The sequence below is a fragment of the Hemitrygon akajei genome, chromosome 2 (assembly GCF_048418815.1).
Source record: "Hemitrygon akajei chromosome 2, sHemAka1.3, whole genome shotgun sequence".
NCBI lineage: Eukaryota > Metazoa > Chordata > Chondrichthyes > Myliobatiformes > Dasyatidae > Hemitrygon > Hemitrygon akajei.
Window position 1 is genome coordinate 165,728,499 of NC_133125.1, and position 20,638 is coordinate 165,749,136.

General features: G+C 42.2%; 1 protein-coding gene across 1 annotated transcript in view; it reads left to right on the plus strand.

The window, feature by feature from the left end:
- Window positions 1-13,542: 13,542 nt before the first annotated feature.
- LOC140718208 (prostate stem cell antigen-like) overlaps window positions 13,543-20,638 on the plus strand; it is a 34,223-nt gene continuing 27,127 nt past the window's right edge. The window contains exon 1 of the mRNA XM_073031663.1: window positions 13,543-13,694. Within this exon, the coding sequence (XP_072887764.1) occupies window positions 13,643-13,694 (52 nt within the window). The 5' untranslated portion in view covers window positions 13,543-13,642. The remainder of the gene's footprint in view (window positions 13,695-20,638) is intronic.

Genomic DNA, 20,638 nt, shown 5'->3' on the forward strand with positions numbered 1-20,638 from the left:
CCCTGGAAGCTGTCCTCCATGACGCACACCGTCCTGACTTGCAGGTAAGTTGCCGTTCCTTCACTGTCGCCTGGCCAATGTCCTGGAGGCCCCTCCCAGACAGCGCTATGTGTGTACACTTAACACACGTCTCAAGGACTGCGGGGTTCAATAAGACAGCTCACCATTACTTTCTCAAGGACAAACAAGGTGTGGGCAATGAAATACTGATTCAGCCCACATGCACTGAATAATAAAAATACTTTCTCGCCTGTTCTTGATGTACAGGTCGCTGCCTGATGTGTTACAACTGTACAACAAAGCCCCATTGCAAAGACAGCTGCATGAACTGCACCTCTGAAGATGATCGGTGCTTCTATGGATTTTCAAGCCAAGGTTGGTAAGAATTGAAAGGGAGCAAGAAACCCTTGGACTGCACAATAGAGTCACAGACAAGATCTTCAGATGCTGGAAATCAAAGTCACACACACCAAAATGCTGGAGGGACTCAGCGGGCCAGGCAGCATCTGTGGAAAAGAGTAAACAGTTGATGTTTTAGGCCGAGGCCCTTCATCAGGATGCTTCATCTGTCCTGCTGAAGGGTTTTGGCCCGAAACGTCGACTGCACTCTTTTCCATTGATGTGTCCCGCTTGGTGGCGCAATAATATCAGCACCGGACTCCGGAGCAAAGGTTCCGGAATTCGAGTCCAAGTCGGGTTGAGCATCGAGCTAGCAACTCGGCCTCGTAAAACAAGAATAGCTTGCTACAGAAACACCATCAAAAGACGGCGCCCCGATAACTCCACTGCCGATTTAAGGGCTATTCTTCTTTTCCATTGATGATGCCTGAGTTCCTTCAGCATTTTATACATATTGCTGCACAACAGAGTAGTGGTTTGCCTAACAAAAGTGACCAAGGTTCAGTTCAGCTCGTCGATAAGGACCTTGTGCGTTCTCCAAAGGGCTGCATGACTTTCCACTGGCTACGCATCCAAGAGCATGTAGGTTAGTAGTGTTACATTCCCAGTAACCGGGTGACTTACCAGCAAAGATAGAGAGGTCCACTGAAGTCTGATGGTACTATTTTCAAACGATTTTATTTATAAAGGGGCACAACCGTATGGTTAATACAAAACATTCAGATCATATACATCGTCAAAACTCAATCTGAAGCACAGGTATAGTAATAATCAATCAGAAATAAGCTCTATCGTTGTCTAGGGGATAATACTGAGTCCCAATGGAATATAAAAGTCACTCATAAATCTGCAGGCTTTTCCGTTTGGGAACCGCTGGCATTTCACGTGTTGGAGAGAGAGGATTGGTGAGAAAAAGGAACACTTGCCCGTTGTCTTTGCGAAGCAAATCCCAGGTGTTAGTTAAAATGGTTTTCCTTTGGTTTCAGCCACAGACTCCCGATCCGGAATCTAACGCACATGGCTTCCTTCAAAATGGCTTCCCGCTCCGACGGAAGTGCTATCGTGTCTTCTTAGTGTGTCTCCTTGGTGCGTCTGAGGCCCCGCCTCGGCAGCCCACCTTTTTATCGGGACTTGCAGGGTTGTAGCTGTCAATCAGGGTGGGGAGTGGCAATCTTTCCCCCATCACCCAGCCCACGTTGCCCTGAGGGTTTGCACATAGTCCAGTCCCCATTTCACAAAGGTGTCTCCAAGAGACAATGGCTATGTCCGTGGCTTTTGTCTGGCTGAGAGGCCAGACCACATTCCAAACCTTAAGGCTTCTCTCTCTCTCTCTCTTGCGATTCTCACAAAGGAGGGGGCTGGGGTCATAACAGTAGGTTAATCAGTCACATGGGTGTAATTGGGCAGAGTGTGCTCACTGGGCTGGAAGGGCTATAACTGCAGAATAAAAATAAGATCAGGGAGTATGTGTGCAAAGATGAACAGAATTAAAGGTGCAGATCAAAGATCCTTGGTCAGAAATGGGAAAGAGAAAGCAGTTTAGTTAGAGAGGGTGACAGGCTGATGGACAATGGATTGGCAGATCAAAGGGAATAGTTGGAATAGCTGGAAAGGAAATTTACAAGAATGCAAAACACAAGAGATTCTGCAGAGTAACATACATAAAACGCTGGAGGAACTCTGTAGGTCAGGCAGCATCTATGGAGAGGGATAAACAGTCAACGTTTTGAGCCAAGACTATTCATCAGGACTGGAAAGGAAGGAGGCAGAAGCCAGAATAAGAATCAAATCACAAATGAGAAATCTGCAGATACCAGAAACCCAAGCAAAACACACAAAATGCTGGAGGAACTCAGCAGCCCAGGCAGCATCTATGGTCAAATGCACAGTCCACATTTTGGGCCAAGACCCTTCCGCAGGACTGGGAAAAAAAAGAAGGTAGATTTAAAAAAGGTGGGAGGAGGGGAAAGGGAAGCACAAGGTGATAGGTGAAAACGGGAGGTGTGTGGGAGGGGGGTATGAAATAAAGAGCTGGGAAGTTGATGGGTGAAAGACATACAGGGCTGGAGAAGGTGGGTGGGGGGGGGGGTCCAAAAGGAGAGAACACTAGGCCATGGAAGAAAGAAAAGGAGGGGGGAGCAGCAGATAGAGGCGATGGGCAAATAAGGAGATAAGGTGTGAGACGGAAAAGGGAGTGGGGAATGGTGAAGGTGAGGGGGGTGGGGGCATTACTGGAAATTTGAGAAATCGATATTCATGCCATCAGGTTGGAGGCTACCCAGACGGAATGTAAGATGTTGTTCCTCCAACCTGAGTGTGGCCTTATCATGACAGTAGAGGAGGCCATGGATTGACATATCGGAATGGGAATGGCAAGTGGAATTAAAATGGGTGGCCGCTAGGAAATCTCGCTTCTTCTGGTGGACAGAGCGTAGGTGCTCAGTGATGTGGTCTCCTCATTGACGTCGGGTCTCACCGATATACAGGAGGCCACACAGGGAGTACCGTACACATTATATGTCCACAAAAGACTCACAGGTGAAGTGTTGCCTCACCTGGAAGGACTGTTTGGGGCCCTGAATGGTAGTGAGGGAGGAGTTCTGGGGGCAGGTGTAGCACTTGTTCTCCTTGCAAGGATAAGTACCAGAAGGGAGATCAGTGAGGAGGGATGAATGGACAAGGAAGTCGTATAGGGAGCGTTCCCTGTGGAAAGCTGAAAGTGGAGTGTGGGGGTGGGGGTGGAACAAGTGTTTGGTGGTGGGATCCCGTTGGAGATGGCGGAAGTTCTGGAGAAGTATGTGCTGGACACAGACCCATTTTGATTCCACTTCCCATTCCGGTATGTCAATCCATGGTCAATACTGTCGCGATGAGGAACAATACCTTGAATTCCGTCTGAGTAGTCTCCGACAAGGTGGCATGAGTATCGATTTCTCAAACTTCTGGTAATGCCCTCCTCCTCTCCTTCACCGTTCCCCATCCCATTTTCCCTCTCTCATCTTACCTCCTTGCCTGCCCTTTGCCTTCCTCTGATGTTCTCCCCACTTTTCTTTCTTCCATGGCCTTCTGTCTTCTCCTATCAGACTCCCCATTCTCCAGCCCTGTATCTCTTTCACCAGTCAACTTCCAGCTCTTTACTTCACCCCTCCCCCTCCTGGTTTCACCCATCACCTTGTCTTTCACTCCGCCCTCTCTCCGGCCATTAATTCTCTTCCTCATCTTTTTTTCTCCAGTCCTGCCGAAGGGTCTCGGCTCGAAATGTGGACTGTACTCTTTCCCATAGTTGCTGCCTGGCCTGCTGAGTCCCTGCAGCATTTTGTGTGTGTAGTCAGAATAATAAGGGTGTGGTGTTGGTGAGAAGTGCTAGCTCCAAACACGAGAGATTCAGATGTGGACTCTGCAGTCTCCTGTCTTTCTGCAATTCTGGAGCTCAGACATTTGGTCCATTTTTGCATTAATGGCATGGGGACTGTGTTGAACTGGCACAGGGAAAAGGTGAGATTTGGGTGCAGTTGGCCATAATCATATCAAATGTTCGGGCAGGTTTGAGGGGCTGAGTCGCTCCTCTTTTCTTGTGTAATGTTTTAACCATGGGTTCTTTTTATCTTGGCAGGTAAAGAAAAGTATTCTGCTGGCTGTACCAGTCAGACCATCTGCTCCAAGAACAAGACTATGTTTATGATGAATAAGATCTCCTACAATATTACCTGCTGCGAGACCGACCTTTGTAACGAAGGCAGCCTTATGAAGGTGTCTCCTTTATTCTGCCTAGCTCCACTCACACCCTGGTTTGCACAGCTTCTCTGAAGCGGGACCTGCTTCAGGTGTGTGCCTGAGCTTCTCGCAGTATTTCCCTCTGCCATGATGATGAGTCTTTCTGATATGCAGTGATATCACTACTTAATGTAATGAAAATTAAAAGCACAATCCTTTCGCATGAAGAAGTCCACACCATCTGCTCCATAGAATAACTCTTTTAGTGTAAAAGGTCCAAATATTTAGTACAGCAAGTGTTTTTATTTTTTTTGCCATTCAGCCCATCTGGTCAATGCCAGCTCACAGTGCAAACCCTTTCTCCTACTGGTTTCCCCTACATTCCCATCAACTCAAGGCTAATTAACTTCTAATGAAGCTTCTTATTTCACCCCCAGTCCCCGAGCAACCCATCTCCTCCCCTTACCTGGTCTCATCTATCACATGCCAGCTTGTACTCCTTTTTTCTTCCTTTGCAGTTCAGAAAAAGGGTTTTAATTTCCTTCCAGAGATGGTGCATGATTTTGCTGAGTTCCTCCAGCATTTTGTGCACATTGCTCAATATTTCCAATTTCCCTGGAGTGGACCAATGGTTACAGAGGGAATCTATGACCCGCGTGCACACACACACACACACACACACACACACACACACACACACACACACACACACACACACACACACACACACACACACACACACACACACACACACACACACACACACACACAGTGCCTCAGTGATGAGTAATAAACATTCATTGTCAGGGAGAACACACACACTCTCACACTCACTCACACACTCTCACTCACACACACACTCTCTCTCACACACATACATACAGACAACTCACTCTCTAACACTCACACACACACTCACATTCACACTGTCTCGCACTCACTCATACATTCAGACACACAGACTCTCTCACACTATCACTCAAGCACTTACAGACACTCACATACTCTCTCACAGTCACTTACACTCACACTCTCTCACACTGACCTTCACATGCACTCACCCTCTCACTTACACTCTCTCTCACACACTAATGCACTCACCCTCTTGTTCTCACTCTCACACACACATACTCTTACACACTCATACACTCTCACTCACTCAGACATTCACACACCCTCTCATACTCACTCATATACTCTCTCACACTCTCACTCAAACACACTCACCCACACTCACACATACTCTTACACACTCGCACACTCACTCACATATACTCTATCACACTCTCACTTATACACACTTTGTCACTCACTCTCACACACACTCACTCACACTCAAACACTCTCTCACACATTCATTCACACACTTTCTCAAACACACTCATACATTCACTCTCTCACACACTCACTCACATGAGACATTCACACAGATCGAACCTGGATCTCTGGATCTGTGAGGCAGCGGCTCTACCCGCTGCATCATTGCATTTCCCCAATTGACCAGGGCAATTGTTATTTTTAATTGCCAGAGTTGACAGTGTATAGAATGGTGCATCACAGAATATCTTAATTTTAAAAATACAATGTGCGTTTTAAAAGACTTGAGCACAAACTACAAGAACTGAATGTGTTTGGCGGATTGGCGCCGGTGTGCAGTCAACTCCACCTCAGTCAGAGCACTGTTGGTGAACAGAGGCTCTGGTTTTGTTAAAACTGCTCTGTCCTTTCTGACCTGCCATGGTATAAGGGACACGTTGCGTTCCGATGATACCACTATTCATTTACAGTTTCCCGCCCTGTCTATTTGTGTGGAACCCCAAAGGATACAGCCTTCCCTGTGGAAAGACGAGGTACTGTTGCTTGGAGCTTGGAGATAATCACAGCTTATGGTATCTGGCTGTTGGGGTGGTGGAAATGCTCGAAGCTTGGATACATAAACTGTAGGGAAATGAGGGGAGAATGAAACCATAAGACATAGAAGCTGAATGAGGCCATTTGGCCCATTGACTGTGGTCAGCAATTTGATCATGGCTAATTTATTATCCCCTCTTATTCCCATTCCCCTGCCTTCTCCCTGCAACCTTTGACACCCTTACTAATCAAGACCCCATCAACCTCCATTCTAATTATACACAATGTCTTGGCCTACACAGACACCAATGGCAATGAATTCCACAGTACCCTCTGACTAAGTAAATTCCTCCTCATCTCTGTTGTAAAGAGATGACTTTCTATTCTGAGGCTATGGCTTCCGATCCTAGACGCTCCTACTATTGGAAACATCTTCTCCATGTCCACTCTGTCTAGGCTTTTCAGTATATGGTAGGTATAGCCAGATGGGATTTACTCTTTTGGGAACTGGCATGGACACGATGGGCCAAATGGTCTTAAGTAAGCTTATAGTGGTCAGAAGCAAGTTAATATACACTGAGAGATATCAAATGTAATTAAATGAATATTTTCATAGCAGGAACAATAGTTTATCTTCTTTAAAGGCTACAGGGAGTAGGGCTGAGGAGGGAAGAAAGGATCAGCCATGATGGAATGGCGGAGCAGACTTGATAGGCCAAATGGCCTAATTCTGCTCCTATGTCTTATGGTCTTATCTACTCCTATGGAACCATTATTTGCTCCATTTTCATCAGCACAGGTGGTGCGTAACTTTGATTATTTAAATATGCTTTGGGACTGGAGGCATTGTTTCACTGGTCTTTTGCCAAATCCTGATAAACTACTAATGTGGCAAACATGAGCCATTTCTTTCTTTTCCCCAAATCACCTACTTTGCTTTATAGCCTTTTATAAAATAAAGCACTCTGCTATAGTTATACAGCCAGATTACCAAACAACATCTGTATGCATCACCCAAGCTCCATCACGGCTGAGGGGAGAGGCAGAGTTAACATTTCACCCTGCCACTGGTTTCCAAATTTACCTAGATTTATTATAACTGGAAATAGGTCAAATGAATAAAATTTATTATTTAAACCAAGTTAAGTTTGAAACATTAATATTAAATAACTGAAGCTAAATAATATAATCACAGTGTTGGACTTTGTCTTTCTCCGTTTGCTTTTTTGTTCACGTAACACTTAATAAAATTGCTAACAACAAGCCTTATGCCTCATTCTTGCTTCATGCTAAAACCATCAGGATCCAACAATGGGTTCAAGGCCCAAGTTTAAAATATCGTCTCTATTATTTATTCCCCCTTCCCACTCTCTCTCATCTTGTTCTTCACCTGCTTTCCTCTCTCATTGTTGCTGCCGGTAATCTGCTTCCTCCTCCAAAACTAGCTTCTCCCTCCCGATCTCCCTCCTTGATTGTCCCTCCCTCACTGTCTCCTCCACATTTGTCTGTCTCCCACATCAACCCATTCCGACATCTCTCTCCCTTTTTCTTGGCCTCACCACTTCAGTTACCCTTACATCTCTTCCCATTCAGCCCAAACCAACACCTGTCTCCCCTTCACTTCTCTGCCCCTCATCAATCCCCAAAATCTCTCTCCTGTCCTCTATATCTCCCCACAACTGTCTCCCTCACTGGCTTCCCACATCTCTTCCCATATTAACCCATCCCAACATCTGTCTCCCCTTCACCTCTCTTCCTCTCAATTCTATCTCAACATCTGTCTCCCTCACTGCCCCCATCTTCCCCTCCATGCCTCTCTCCAAAATCAACCCACCCCAAAATGACTATCACATCATCTCTCCCTTCACAGCAATCCATTCCAGCATCTGTCCCTTTTTCCCATTATCAATCAACCCTGACATCTGCTTCCTTCCTGCATCTGCCTCCCACACATCTCTTTCTAGATCAAGCCACCTCAAAACTACCCCCATAGTTCTCCCCTGCTCAACAATCCATCCAAACTTCTGTTACCGCTGCCTTACTGTCTCCCTACATTTTCTACATCAATCCACCCTGATATATTTTTCCCTTCCTCATTTCCTTCCCACATCTGTCTCCCATTCATATTCCTCCACCCTCCCCAAATCAACTCACCCTGATATCTGTCTCCTCTCTCCTTCTGCTTCCCCACATTAACCTATCCTGACATCTCCCCGCTCTTCCTATTGCCTCCGCACTTCAGTCCCTCATTCACAATTCTCTCCCCACATGAATCCATCCCAATGCCCCCCACTCTCCTACAACTCTCTCATCTTCCGCACTGCTCTCCTCCCCCTTCCCACAAACCTCCTCCATATTATCTCCACATCTGACTGCCTTCCCAACTCTCTCAATACATCGGCCCATCCCTCCCTAACTTACTATAGCTCTCTATACTCCTGCACAGTCCCTCTTTAACTGTCAATCAAGCCCCTGCCCATTCTCTGACCATGTCCTGACCTCACCAAAGCCTCTCGTCGCCCATATGAACTCCTAGTGCCTCCCAGCTTTGCACCACTTTCCTTGCAGTAGACTGACAGGAGAGTTCCCCAAAGAAGATCAGTATAGGCCATCGGATTACTGGGTTATCCCTGTAGCTTAACCCAGAATCCCTTAAAGGATATATCACAACTCAATTTTATTTGCAGAATTGGGAGTATTTCAGATCTTGGGCTGAATAAACTGTGTAGGCTCCTCCTGTTGTATATACATCTGCAGGAGGTTGCAGAGAGTACTGAGCACAGCCCTCCCCACTGCTGACACCATTTACAAAAGGCGCTGTCTCAACAAGGAGGCACCTACCATAGAAGGCTCCACACCATCTGGATTACGTCTTTTTTGTTGCTGCTACAGTCGGGCAGGAGGTAGAGAACCCTGAAGTCCCACACCACCAGGTTCAGGAACAGCTACTCTTCTATAACCATCAGATTCTTGAAGTGACCTGCTCAACCCTCACCTTATCTCAGTACAGAATGCTGCTGACCATCTCTTTCGCTACCATGGATTGTCTCAATCACAAGAAAATTTGCAGATGCTGGACATCCAAAGCACCACACACAAGATGATGGAGGAACTCAGCCGGCTCGGCAGCACGTATGGAGAAGTGTAAATGGTCAATGTTTTGGGCCGAGACCCTTCATCAGGGCTGGAAAAAAGATAAGAGGTCAAAGTAAGAAGGTGGGGGGAAGGAGAGGAAGAAGTACAAGGTGGTAGGTGATTGGTGAAATTGAGGGAGAGGAAGGGGGTGAAGTAACAAGCTGGGAAGTTGATTGGTGAATGAGATAAAGGGCTGGAGGAGAGGAAATCTGATAGGAGAGGGTAGAAGTCCATGTTAAAAAGGAAAGGAGGCGGAGTACTAGAGGGAGATGATGGGCACATAAGGAGATAAGGTGAGAGAGGGAAACTGGAATGGAGAATGGTGGGTGGGGGGTGCAATTACTGGAAGTTTGAGAAATCAATGTTCATGTCACAGGTTGGAAGCTACCCAGATGGAATATAAGGTGTTGCTTCTCTGACCTGAGTGTGGCCTCAGCTCAGCATACAGGAGGCCATGGACTAACATGTCAGAGTGGGAATGGGAAGTAGAACTGAAATGGGTGGCTACTAGGAGATCCTGATTTTTCTAGCAGATGGAGTGTGGGTGCTTGGTGAAGCAGTCTCCCAATCGACATTGGGTCTTACCAATATAAAAGAGGCCACACTGAGAGCGCGGGATACAGCAGAAGACCCCAACAGACTGACAGGTGAAGTGTCACCTCAGCTGGAAGGATTGTTTGGGGCCCTGAATGGTAGTGCGAAGGAGGTGTAGATGCCATCTCCAATGGGATCACTTCTTTCCTTCCCCCCCCCCCCCAACTTTCCCGGTTTGCTCCCTATGTGACTCTCTTGTCCACTTGTCCCTCCCCACTGATCTCCTTCCTGATACTTATCCTTGCAGCTGGAACAAGTGCCACCTCTGCTCCTGCACGTCCTTGTGTTCCATGTGGGAAGTCTCCAACCTGATGACACGAACGTTGATTTCTCAAACTTCTGGTAATCCATAACCATTCCCCATTCCTGTTTCTCTCTCTCTCTCTCTCTCTCTCTCTCTCTCTCACACACACACACCTTATCACCTCCCTCTGGTGCTCTTCCACCTTCCCTTTCTGCCATGGTCTTCTACCCTCTCCTATCAGATTGCCCATCCTCCAGCCCTTTACGTCTTCCACCAATCAACTTCCCACTCTTTATTTTACCCCTCTCCCCATCTCCTGGTTTCACCTATCACCTACCACCTTGCACTTTTTTCCTCTCCTCCCTGTAATGTTCAATCAGGCTCATAGTTCCAGCAAGTGAGATAGGAAATGCATGGACTTCAAATAGGTATATTAATCATTTATTTACTAACAGCAACAATTTGATCAAACATTCATGTTCCCCAAGTTATAGATGCTACAAAGAAGAGAAAATCTGCAGATGTTGGAAATCCAAGCAACACACATAAAATGCTGAATACCCAATAGACATACGCACATTCAACAAACGTACTTACTGTGGCATGCAAAAGTGTGGGCACCCCGGTCAAAATTTCTGTTACTGTGAATAGCTAGGTGAGTAAAAGATGACCTGATTTCCAAAAGGCATAAAGATGGCACATTTCTTTAATATCTTAAGCAAGATTACTTTTCTATTTCCATCTTTTACAGTTTCAAAATAACAAAAAAGGAAAGGGGCCCGAAGCAAAAGTTTGGGCACCCTGCATGGTCAGTACTTAGTAACACCCCCTTTGGCAAGTATCACAGCTTGTAAACACTTTCTGCAGCCAGCTAAGAGTCTTTCAATTCTTGTTTGGGGGATTTTCGCCCATTCTTCCTTGCAAAAGGCTTCTAGTTCTGTGGGATTCTTGGGCTGTCTTGCATGCACTGCTCTTTTGATGTCTATCCACAGATTTTCGATGATACTTAGCTTGGGGACTGTGAGGGCCATGGCAAAATCTTCAACTTGCACCTCTTGAGGTAGTCCATTGTGGATTTAGAGGTGTGTTTAGGATCATTATCATGTTGTAGAAGCCATCTCTTTTCATCTTCAGCTTTTTTACAGATGGTGTGATGTTTGCTTCCAGAATTTGCTGGTACAGTGTTTAATTGAATTCATTCTTCCCTCTAACAGTGAAATGTTCCCCGTGCTGCAACACAAGCCCAAAGCATGATTGATCTACCTCCGTGCTTACCCGTTGGAGAGGTGTTCTTTTCATGAAATTCCGCACCCTTTTTTCTCCAAACATACCTTTGCTCACTGCGGCCAGAAAGTTCTATTTTAACTTCATCAGTCCACACACAGGACTTGTTTCCAAAATGCATCAGGCTTGTTTAGATGTTCCTTTGCAAACTTCTGATACTGAATTTTGTGGTGAGGACGTAGGAAAGGTTTTCTTCTGATGACTGTTCCGTGAAGGTCATATTTGAGGAGCTGTCGCTGCACAGTGGAACAGTGCACCACCACTCCAGAGTCTGCTAAATCTTCCTGAAGGTCTTTTGCAGTCAAACGGGGGTTTTGATTTACCTTTCTAGCAATCCTATGAGCAGTTCTCTCGGAAAGTTTTCTTTGTTTTCCAGACCTCGACCTCCACTGTTCCTGTTAACTGCCATTTCTTAATTACATTACGAAATGAGGAAATGCCTACCTGAAAATGCTTTGCTATCTTTTTATAGTCTTCCCCTGCTTTGTGGGCATCATTTATTTTAATTTTCAGAGTGCTAGGCAGCTGCTTGGAGGAGCCCATGGCTGCTGATTGTTGGGACAAGGTTTGAGGAGTCAGGGTATTTATAAAGCTTTGAAATTTGCATCACCTGGCCTTTCCTAACGATGACTGTAAACAAGCCATATCCCATCAAGCTAATGAAGGTCTGAGACCTTGGTAAAAGTTATCTGAGAGCTCAAATCTGTTGGGGTGCCCAAACTTTTGCAAGGTGCTCCTTTCCTTTTTTTCCATTCTAAAATTGTACAGAACAAAAATAATACACTAATCTTGCTTAAAATGTTGAAAAGAATGTTTCATCTTTAACTTTATGACTTTTGAAGATCAGTTCATATTCTACTTACTTAACTATTCACAGTAACAGAAATTTTGACTGGGGTGCCCAAACTTCTGCATGCCACTGTAGTTGAAAGTGCGTGCAGAGCATAACTTCCAAATAGTCATGTCTTAAACAAAGGTGGAAGAAAGCAAGCCCCTTCTATGTGCTATTTTATTTACCCAAGATATGTGAAAGTGGCTACCAGGCATCTATTCAATGGGAAAGCAGCTGCACCTTTTAAACCAACCAATCACCAACAGAATAAAGCACCCCCCACCCCCACAGGACACTCCTTCCCACCTTCTTACTCTGAGATTTTTTTTAGTCCTGTTGAAGGGTCTCGGCGTGAAACGTTGACTGTTTACTCTTTGCATAGACGCTGCCTGGCCTGCTGATTACTCTGATTGTGTCTCTTTGTTTTGCATGAATGTCTTGTTTTCACATTCTTTATTTTCTCTCTCTCTCTCTTCATTGTCTTTATGTTCTGTGCGGTCTGTGCATGCAAGAGTATGATGGAAGGTGCCAGCAAGTTTTCCTTCATTTTCAAATGTGATAATCAGCTCAACTTGATAATTTCCTACTATGGCACAGGACACTTTAAACATTTAACCTGACAAAAGCATTATAAGCCAACATTTGACATTGCTGTGCTTAAGGTGCTAGTCCCATGTTAGAATGTGCTAGGTTTTCTTACCTTGTAAGAAAAGAGCAGGACATTCAGCCCTTCAAGCCTAGGACAGCCCTCAGATCAGCCATGTTTCACTACTTAGTACAAGAGGACATGGCTTTAAGGTAAGGGGTGGAAAGTTCAAGGGGGATATTAGAGGAAGGTTTTTTACTCAGAGGGTGGTTGGTGTGTGGAATGCACTGCCTGAGTCAGTGGATGCACTAGTGAAGTTTAAGAGACTACTAGACAGGTATATGGAGGAATTTAAGGTGGGGGGTTATTTGGGAGGTAGGATTTAAGGGTCGGCACAATATTGTGGGCCAAAGGTCCTATACTGTGCTGTACTATTCTATGTTCTATGTAACCTATTCTACCTGCTCCAAGTCATCCGTTGTGATGTTGGCTCAGTTCTTTCTCTCCCTGTAAGTACAGTCTTATCTTCCATTAGCAAGAAATCCATCATTAAGAACCCTCACCACCCGGGACATGTTTCTACCATCAGGAAGAAGGGACAGGAGCCTGAAGACACATACTCAATGTCTTAGGAACATCTTCTTCTCCTCTGCCATCAGACTTGTGAGCAGTCAATTAACCCATGAACTACCTCGCTATTCCTCTTTTCCACTATCTATCTATCTGATGAAAGGTCTCGAGTCACGGAGCCGCTGCTGTACCAATTGCACATTTAGTTCTGTTGTCGCCAGCATTTTGGTTAGATATGCCGTTCTAGTATTTCAGGTTTGTCTGTGTTGAGACAATTCACCTCTTTGCTGAGCCAGCCTTTATAAGACTGCTCCATTGAGTCCACTGGTCAGAAGCCAAAAGGATTTCAGGAACTCAGGTCAGATCTTGATAACAGCAATTTCTCTGTTTCTCGTTACTGTCAAAAACTCAAGCAAATCGAATCAGAAGCAAAATGAAGTACCTTCTTCTCCTGGGATGTGGTCTTCTTCTCTGTGCCTCTCTGGGTAAGAAATTTAAAGCTATTTCTAAAGTTTTCTAATTATTTTCCCCATCTTCAATTTGAGATTGGCATTGCAAACAATGCCAGGGGTTTTACAGTGCTCTCACCATTTCAGGGAGCAGCCTTGATTCAAACCAGACCTCAGGGACTTTCTCTGTGTCTGCGTGGGTTCCTTCTGGGCGCTCCTGTTTCCTCCCACATCGCCAGGACGTGCTGGAGGGCTCATTGTCTACCATAAATCGCCCTTTAGGGTTGAATCAGAAAGCTTGTGTGTGAAAAGTAAATTGGAAGGGCTATTGGGAAGTGAGGAGAAAAGGGACAGATGAGCCACTGTGTTTTAGTCCACTGGTTTGTACAGCCACCTCCTGTGCTGAAGAGGGAGAATTTACAGAACATTGTTCATTAATTTGGAATTACGGAAGAGACTGCTATTATAATTATAGTTGTTTGTGGCGTAGTTTAAACTGTTTAATTAATTTATTATTGTAACACACAGCAAGGTATGTTGCAAAATTTTGCTCTGCGAGCCATCTGTACAGATCATCTCAGCTGATAAGTAAACTGAACAATTACAAATGAAAAATAGTAACAGAAAATGCAGAAGGAAATTTTACAGTAACAGAGAGGGCAGAGAATAAGGTTCAAGCCTGTATCGAGGTAAATTGTGAGATCAAGAGTCCATTTGATCACATTGGAGAGCTGTTCAACGGTCTTATATTAGTGAAGTAGAAGCTGTCCTTGATCCTGCTGCTATGTGCTTTCAGGCTTTTGTATGTACAGTCTGATGGGATATGGGAGAGGAGGGAATGTCCAAGATGGGTGGAGTCTTTGTTAATGTTGGCAGCTTTTCCTGAGTCCATGTACGAAAGGTTGGTTTCCATGATGTTCTAGGTGCATCCACAACCCTCTGTGGTTTCAGGCAGATCAAGCTGTTTGATAGGATGTTTTCGATGTCTGTTTAAGTTTATATTAACTTGCTGTATGTTAGTCATGTGCTGTGCTGCTGTCACAGGAAGCTAGTTCTCAGGGTTTTTAAATCCTGGGCAAGTACACACGTAACACTAAACTTGTCAACTTCTCTCATACTCACCAGCCATGGAAGAAGGGGGATGCCATGGTAGTGAAGTGGTTAGCACAACACCATTATAACCCACAGCAATGGAGTTCAGAGTCCAAATTTGACTCTGTTTGTGGTCCTTCTTGTGTGCGTGGGTTTCCTCTGGGTGCTCTTGTTTCCTCCATGGTCCAAAGACGTATTGGCTAGTAGATTAATTGGTCATTGTGTAAATTGCCCTGGGATTAGGCCAGGATTAGTTAAGTAGGCTATTGGGTGAAGTGGCCTATTTGCTGGAAGGCCTGTTCTGCACTGTTACTTTAAAGAAAACTTGAATCTCACGTAATCTGTTGTGTTTATTTATTTATTGAGATACAGCGTGGACTAGGCCCCTCCTTCTCAACAAACTTGGGTTGTTTTCTCTGAAGTGGTGGAGGGTGAGGGGAAACCTGATGAAAGTTTGTAAAATTGTGAAAGCCATAGAGAGGAAACTCTGTGTACTTGGCTCTTAGAACTTGCTTAGAGGAGGCATGTGCGGGCTTACTGAGGTTGAATTTACAGGGGCAAGGTGTGTGCTTGTAATCTCCTGTGTACCATGTACTAGAAAGATTTATTTCTCACATGTACATTGAAAGATACAGCGAAATGTATTGTTTTGTGTCAATGACCAGCACAGTCCAAGGATTGTGTTCGGGGCAGCCTGAAGTGTTGTCTCACATCCAGCAACAGTATGGAATGGCCACAAGTTACTAACCCTAAACCTGAACATTCCTGGAATGTTCAATATTCTTGGAAATTAAAATACCTGGAGGAAATCTATGCGGTTTTGGGGGAGAACGTGCGAGCTCCTTATACACAGAGATGTAAATCAAACCGCGAATGATGATCACCTTATGCCCTCTAATTTAGGCAGCAGGCCGGTGAACCTCTTCTGCACCCTCTCCAAAGCCTCCAAATCTGTCCTGTAATGGGATAACCTGATTGTGCCTGTTCAAGGTCATTGTCACAGGCATATTTACCCCCAGGATCTAAATGTCATAAACTCTTTGTAGCAGCAGCTCAGTATATTACAAACACAAATTAACATAAACTTAAATGAACATAAATTATACATAACTTACACAAGAAAGGAAAGATATACATACTGCATATGTCACCAGATTCGTTTTCTTGCAGGCATTTACAGGAAAAAAGAAATACAGTAGAATTTATGAGGATTTCCATCTTGTAGCATATGGAGTAAGTCGCATTCCTAGTGGCGCTCTCTCTTTTAGTATATGTTATATCCCACTAACAGATCCTTTTTAGTTTTGAGAAATTTATTACTTCTACTGAAGGATTTACGACTTAATTACAATGGCCGAAAAAAGTCATTCTGGTATTGAACTGAGAAGCAGCAAGACTTTTTCTGAAATGCAGCAAACGGAACAAACCAAGAAAACAGAGGAATCTGTTACACTAGCAGGAATATTTTCTTCAATACAAGACATGAAATCGGAATTCGGATTGCCTAATATTAAAATTGATAAGCTGGCCGGTTCAAACGGGAAGCTCTAAAAAGCTATTTCTATGATTCAAGACTCTTTGAAAAACTTGGATTCTCAAGTTCAAACACTTCAGCAGACTACAACCCGAATCGAGAGTGAGCATGATCTATTCAAGCAAACTATTAATGATCAAGGAATGAAGATATCTTCGATGGAAAAGAAAATCAATGAAATTACCTCGGAACTATCTAAAATGAAGAAAAGAATGGTTGATTTAGATAGTAGAGGGCGTCGGCGGAATCTGCGTATTCTGGGACTGCCTGAAAATACTGAAGCTGGCGATCTGTTAAAATTCTTTTCAGATATGCTGTACTCACTTTTCAATGAGACTCTTAAAGCTAGCCCCTTAATTGATAGAGCTCACAGAATTTCATTTTCTCGGCATTCATCCGAATTATGTCCTCGAGCGGTTGTTACTTTATTTGCATTATTATACGACTAAAGAAGCTATTCTTCAAGAAGAAGAAAAGTAAATGAGTATATATATAACAGACCTAAAACTATAAGTATTGAAACAAATGAAAGAAATAAGAAGCGGATGTTATTCTTTAATTTGGCACAGATTCATATAGTTGAAGATTATCCTCCCGAGATTTTTGCCGAAAGAAAGAAATATCAAGAAGTTATGAGTGAAATGTATAAATTAGATTTAAATCCCTCTCTTCACTTTCCAGCAAAGCTGATAATTTTCCCTGAAAAATCTCAATCATTGAGAATCTACTCTCCTCAGGAGGGATGGGAGTATATTAAAAACCTTAAAGTTAAGCCTACTGAATAAAATATTAAAGTTACTCCAATTACTCAATAGGCAATTTTGAAGTATTTGCTGTATGAGTTGTTTATGGAGCTTCTGAGTTAAGCACATTCTATACCTTTTCATTCTTTGGTATGGGACATGGCTGATTTAATTTTTTTTTACCTTATTAATAATTAGTACATATATAACTGTCTTGTAGGGAACTTTTATAGTATTGTACTTTAATGGTCCGTGTAGGACCTGTTGTGTATTAATCTTCTTATTTCTTTCATTTGTTTCAATACTTATAGTTTTAGGTCTGTTATATATATATATACTCATTTACTTTTCTTCTTCTTCTTCGAGAAAGAATACTGTTTGTAATATTATTCGCTTGGATTTATTCCTTTTTCTGAATGTGTTTAAGCTACTTTAGCTGATTCTAAGATGGCCGTTGTTGATTATGTTTTTATTAATGTTAGACATAACATTATAGTAGTTGAATTCTGTTTGTGCATTTTATTATGACTATTTTCCTTGGGATTTTTGTTTTATTTTAATATACGGAGCTGCAAGATGGAGAACAGGGTCAAAGGTTTTTAGTTAGCATGGGACCAGCCTATTGGTTCCTTCCTTTCTATCTATTGGGAGGGGGGAGGGGTCTATAGAGTAGGTTTTTTTCTTGATTGGGCAGTTCTTTTGATGGATTTCTCTTTCATAAATGCATCACTCCTTTTGGTTTTACCCGCGCCTTTTGGTTTAATATGTACTTGCGTAACATTTCTTTTATATAATATTACATTCAATTTTAAACATGGATGTTAATAAAATCAATATAATATCTTGGAATTGGAACGGTGTTAATCACTCCATTAAGTGTAAAAAGATTTTTAAGAAATTAAAAACACTTAATGCTGATATTATTTTTGCGCAAGAAAATCATACATGAAAATAGGATGAGGATAGGTTTTTCCGCTTCTGGAAAGGACCTGTATTTCACTCGCTGTCGGATAGTAAAACGAGAGGCGTTTCTATATTTCTCAGTCCCAAAATCCCTTTTGTACACTTTAATACAACTACTGATTCGATTGGAAGATAATTAATTGTTACTGGTTTATTATGCGAGCAAAAGGTAGCTCTGGTGTGTGTATACGCACCTAATGTAGATAATTCTGATTTTTTAAAGAAACTTTTTTCAGAGTTACCGAATCTCAATGAATATAAGCTGATCATGGGTGGTGACTTTAACTGTTGCTTAAATCCGGCGATTGACAGGTCATCAGCCAATCGGTCGCTTCCTAATAAAGCGGCAGCTTGTATTAACTCTTTTTTATTAGAATATGGCCTTGTCGATATTTGGAGATATAAACACCCCAATGATAAAGATTTCTCTTTTTTCTCACACGTTCATCGCAAGTATTCTCGAATGGATTACTTTTTTTTAGATACAGGTCTGTTAAACTCCGCTGTTGAATGTGCTTATGACATCATTGCGCTGTCAGATCACGCGCCTTTAAAGTTAACCCTTAAGCTTTCAGATAGATTTTTGAAAATCTCAATGGAGATTGAACCCCGTATTGTTACAGGATCCAGCTTTTGTTAATTTTATTAAGGAGCAAATTTCTATATTTTTTGAATTTAATACAACTGAAGGAATGTCAAATCTGGTTATATGGGACACGTTGAAATCTTTTCTTAGGGGACAGATATTCAGCAGCCTTGAGAAAGAAAACTAAAGTGGAATTGTCAGTGCTTATTAATAAAATTAAACAGATAGATAATGTGTATTCAGTTAAACCTACTGAAGACCTATGTAAAGAAAGGGTCGAACTTCAATCACAGTATGATTGGCTTCTGACCTTTCCTATTGAACAGCAAATTTTTAGATCTAAAAGTTTATTTTATATACATGGGGAAAAATCTCCTAAACTTTTAGTGGGTCAGTTAAAGGCTGGGATGGTCAGAAGACAGATTTTAAAAATTCGCTGACCAGATAGAACAGAAACTTTAGATCCTTATGAAATTAATAAGATATTTATGGACTTTTATTCTAATCTTTATAAATCTGAATTCTCTGATAGCACTATTATTATGAATAGATTTTTGCAAAGGTTAAACATACCTCAAATTTCGATTCAAGATGTTGATATGTTAGATGCACCTATTAAACAAGAGGAGATAGCCAAGGCTATATCCTCTATGCAATTAGGTAAAGCTCCGGGTCCTGATGGTTATACGGTAGAATTTTACAAGACTTTTCATGAAATGCTTATACCACATCTTCATCAAACGTTTACCGATTCTACTTCCTCTGGGAACCTTCCTGAAACGTTTTATGAAGCACTAATTTCATTGATACCAAAAAAAGGAAAAGACCCACTGGAATGTGTATCCTATAGACCTATTTCATTATCGAATGTAGATTTTAAAATTTTCTCTAAGATTCTAGCAAATAGGCTTGAGAATATCTTGCCTAATGTTATCTCAAATGATCAAACAGGATTTATAAAAAATAAGTACTCACATTTTAATATTTGAAGATTGTTAAATATCATTTATTCCCCCTCAACCAAAGAATCTGAATGTATTGTATCTTTGGACACAGAGAAAACCTTTGAAAGGGTGGAGTGGCCTTATCTATTTCAGGTTTTGAAGAGGTTTAATTTTGGTCCAGGATTTATTTCTTGGATTAAACTGATTTATCATACCCTGATAGCTGCGGTTCTAACTAATAATCAAAAGTCTCCCTATTCTAGATTATATAGAGCAACCCGTCAGGGTTGTCCCCTCAGTCCTTTATTATTTAATTTGGCTTTAGAACCACTTGCTATTGCTCTTAGGGATTCTAATTCTGTGCAGGGTGTTAGGAGAGGGGATAAATTACATAAGGTTTTGTTATATGCAGATGATTTATTAGTTTACATTTCAAATCCTAGGAAATCTATTCCTTTTATGTTATCTATATTTATGGAATTTGGTATTTTTTCTGGATATAAACTTAATTTACATAAAAGTGAATTATTTCCTACTGATAATTATTCTGATTATTATGATCGAATACCTTTTAATATTGCCAAAAACCATTTTACTTACCTTGGTATCAAAATTACTAAAAATTTTAAAGACGTATATAGGTATAATTTCTTCCCTTTAGTTGAATATACTCAACAGGCGCTTTCTAAATGGTCACCTATGTCGATGTCATTGATAGGTCGAATAAATACTATAAAAATGGTTATTCTACTGAAATTTTTATATATATTTCAAGCAGTTCCATGTTTTGTTCCAAAAACATTTTTTGATAAAATAGATTCTCTGATTTTGTTTTATGTTTGGAATAATAAAAGCCCTAGAGTGAATAAACTCTTATTGCAAAAATCAAAAAAAATGGAGGACTGGCTTTACCAAACTTTAGATTTTATTATTGGGCAATTAATATTTGTTACATTACTTTTTGGATTTATGATATAGACGACCAAGATCGCCCTTCATGGTTACAGCTGGAGGAAAATTCAGTAATGGGGTTTTCATTAGCTTCTTTATTAGGAGCTCCTCTTCCCTTTTCACTCTCCAGAATAGGTAGACAAGCTCTCAACCCTATTGTTAAACAT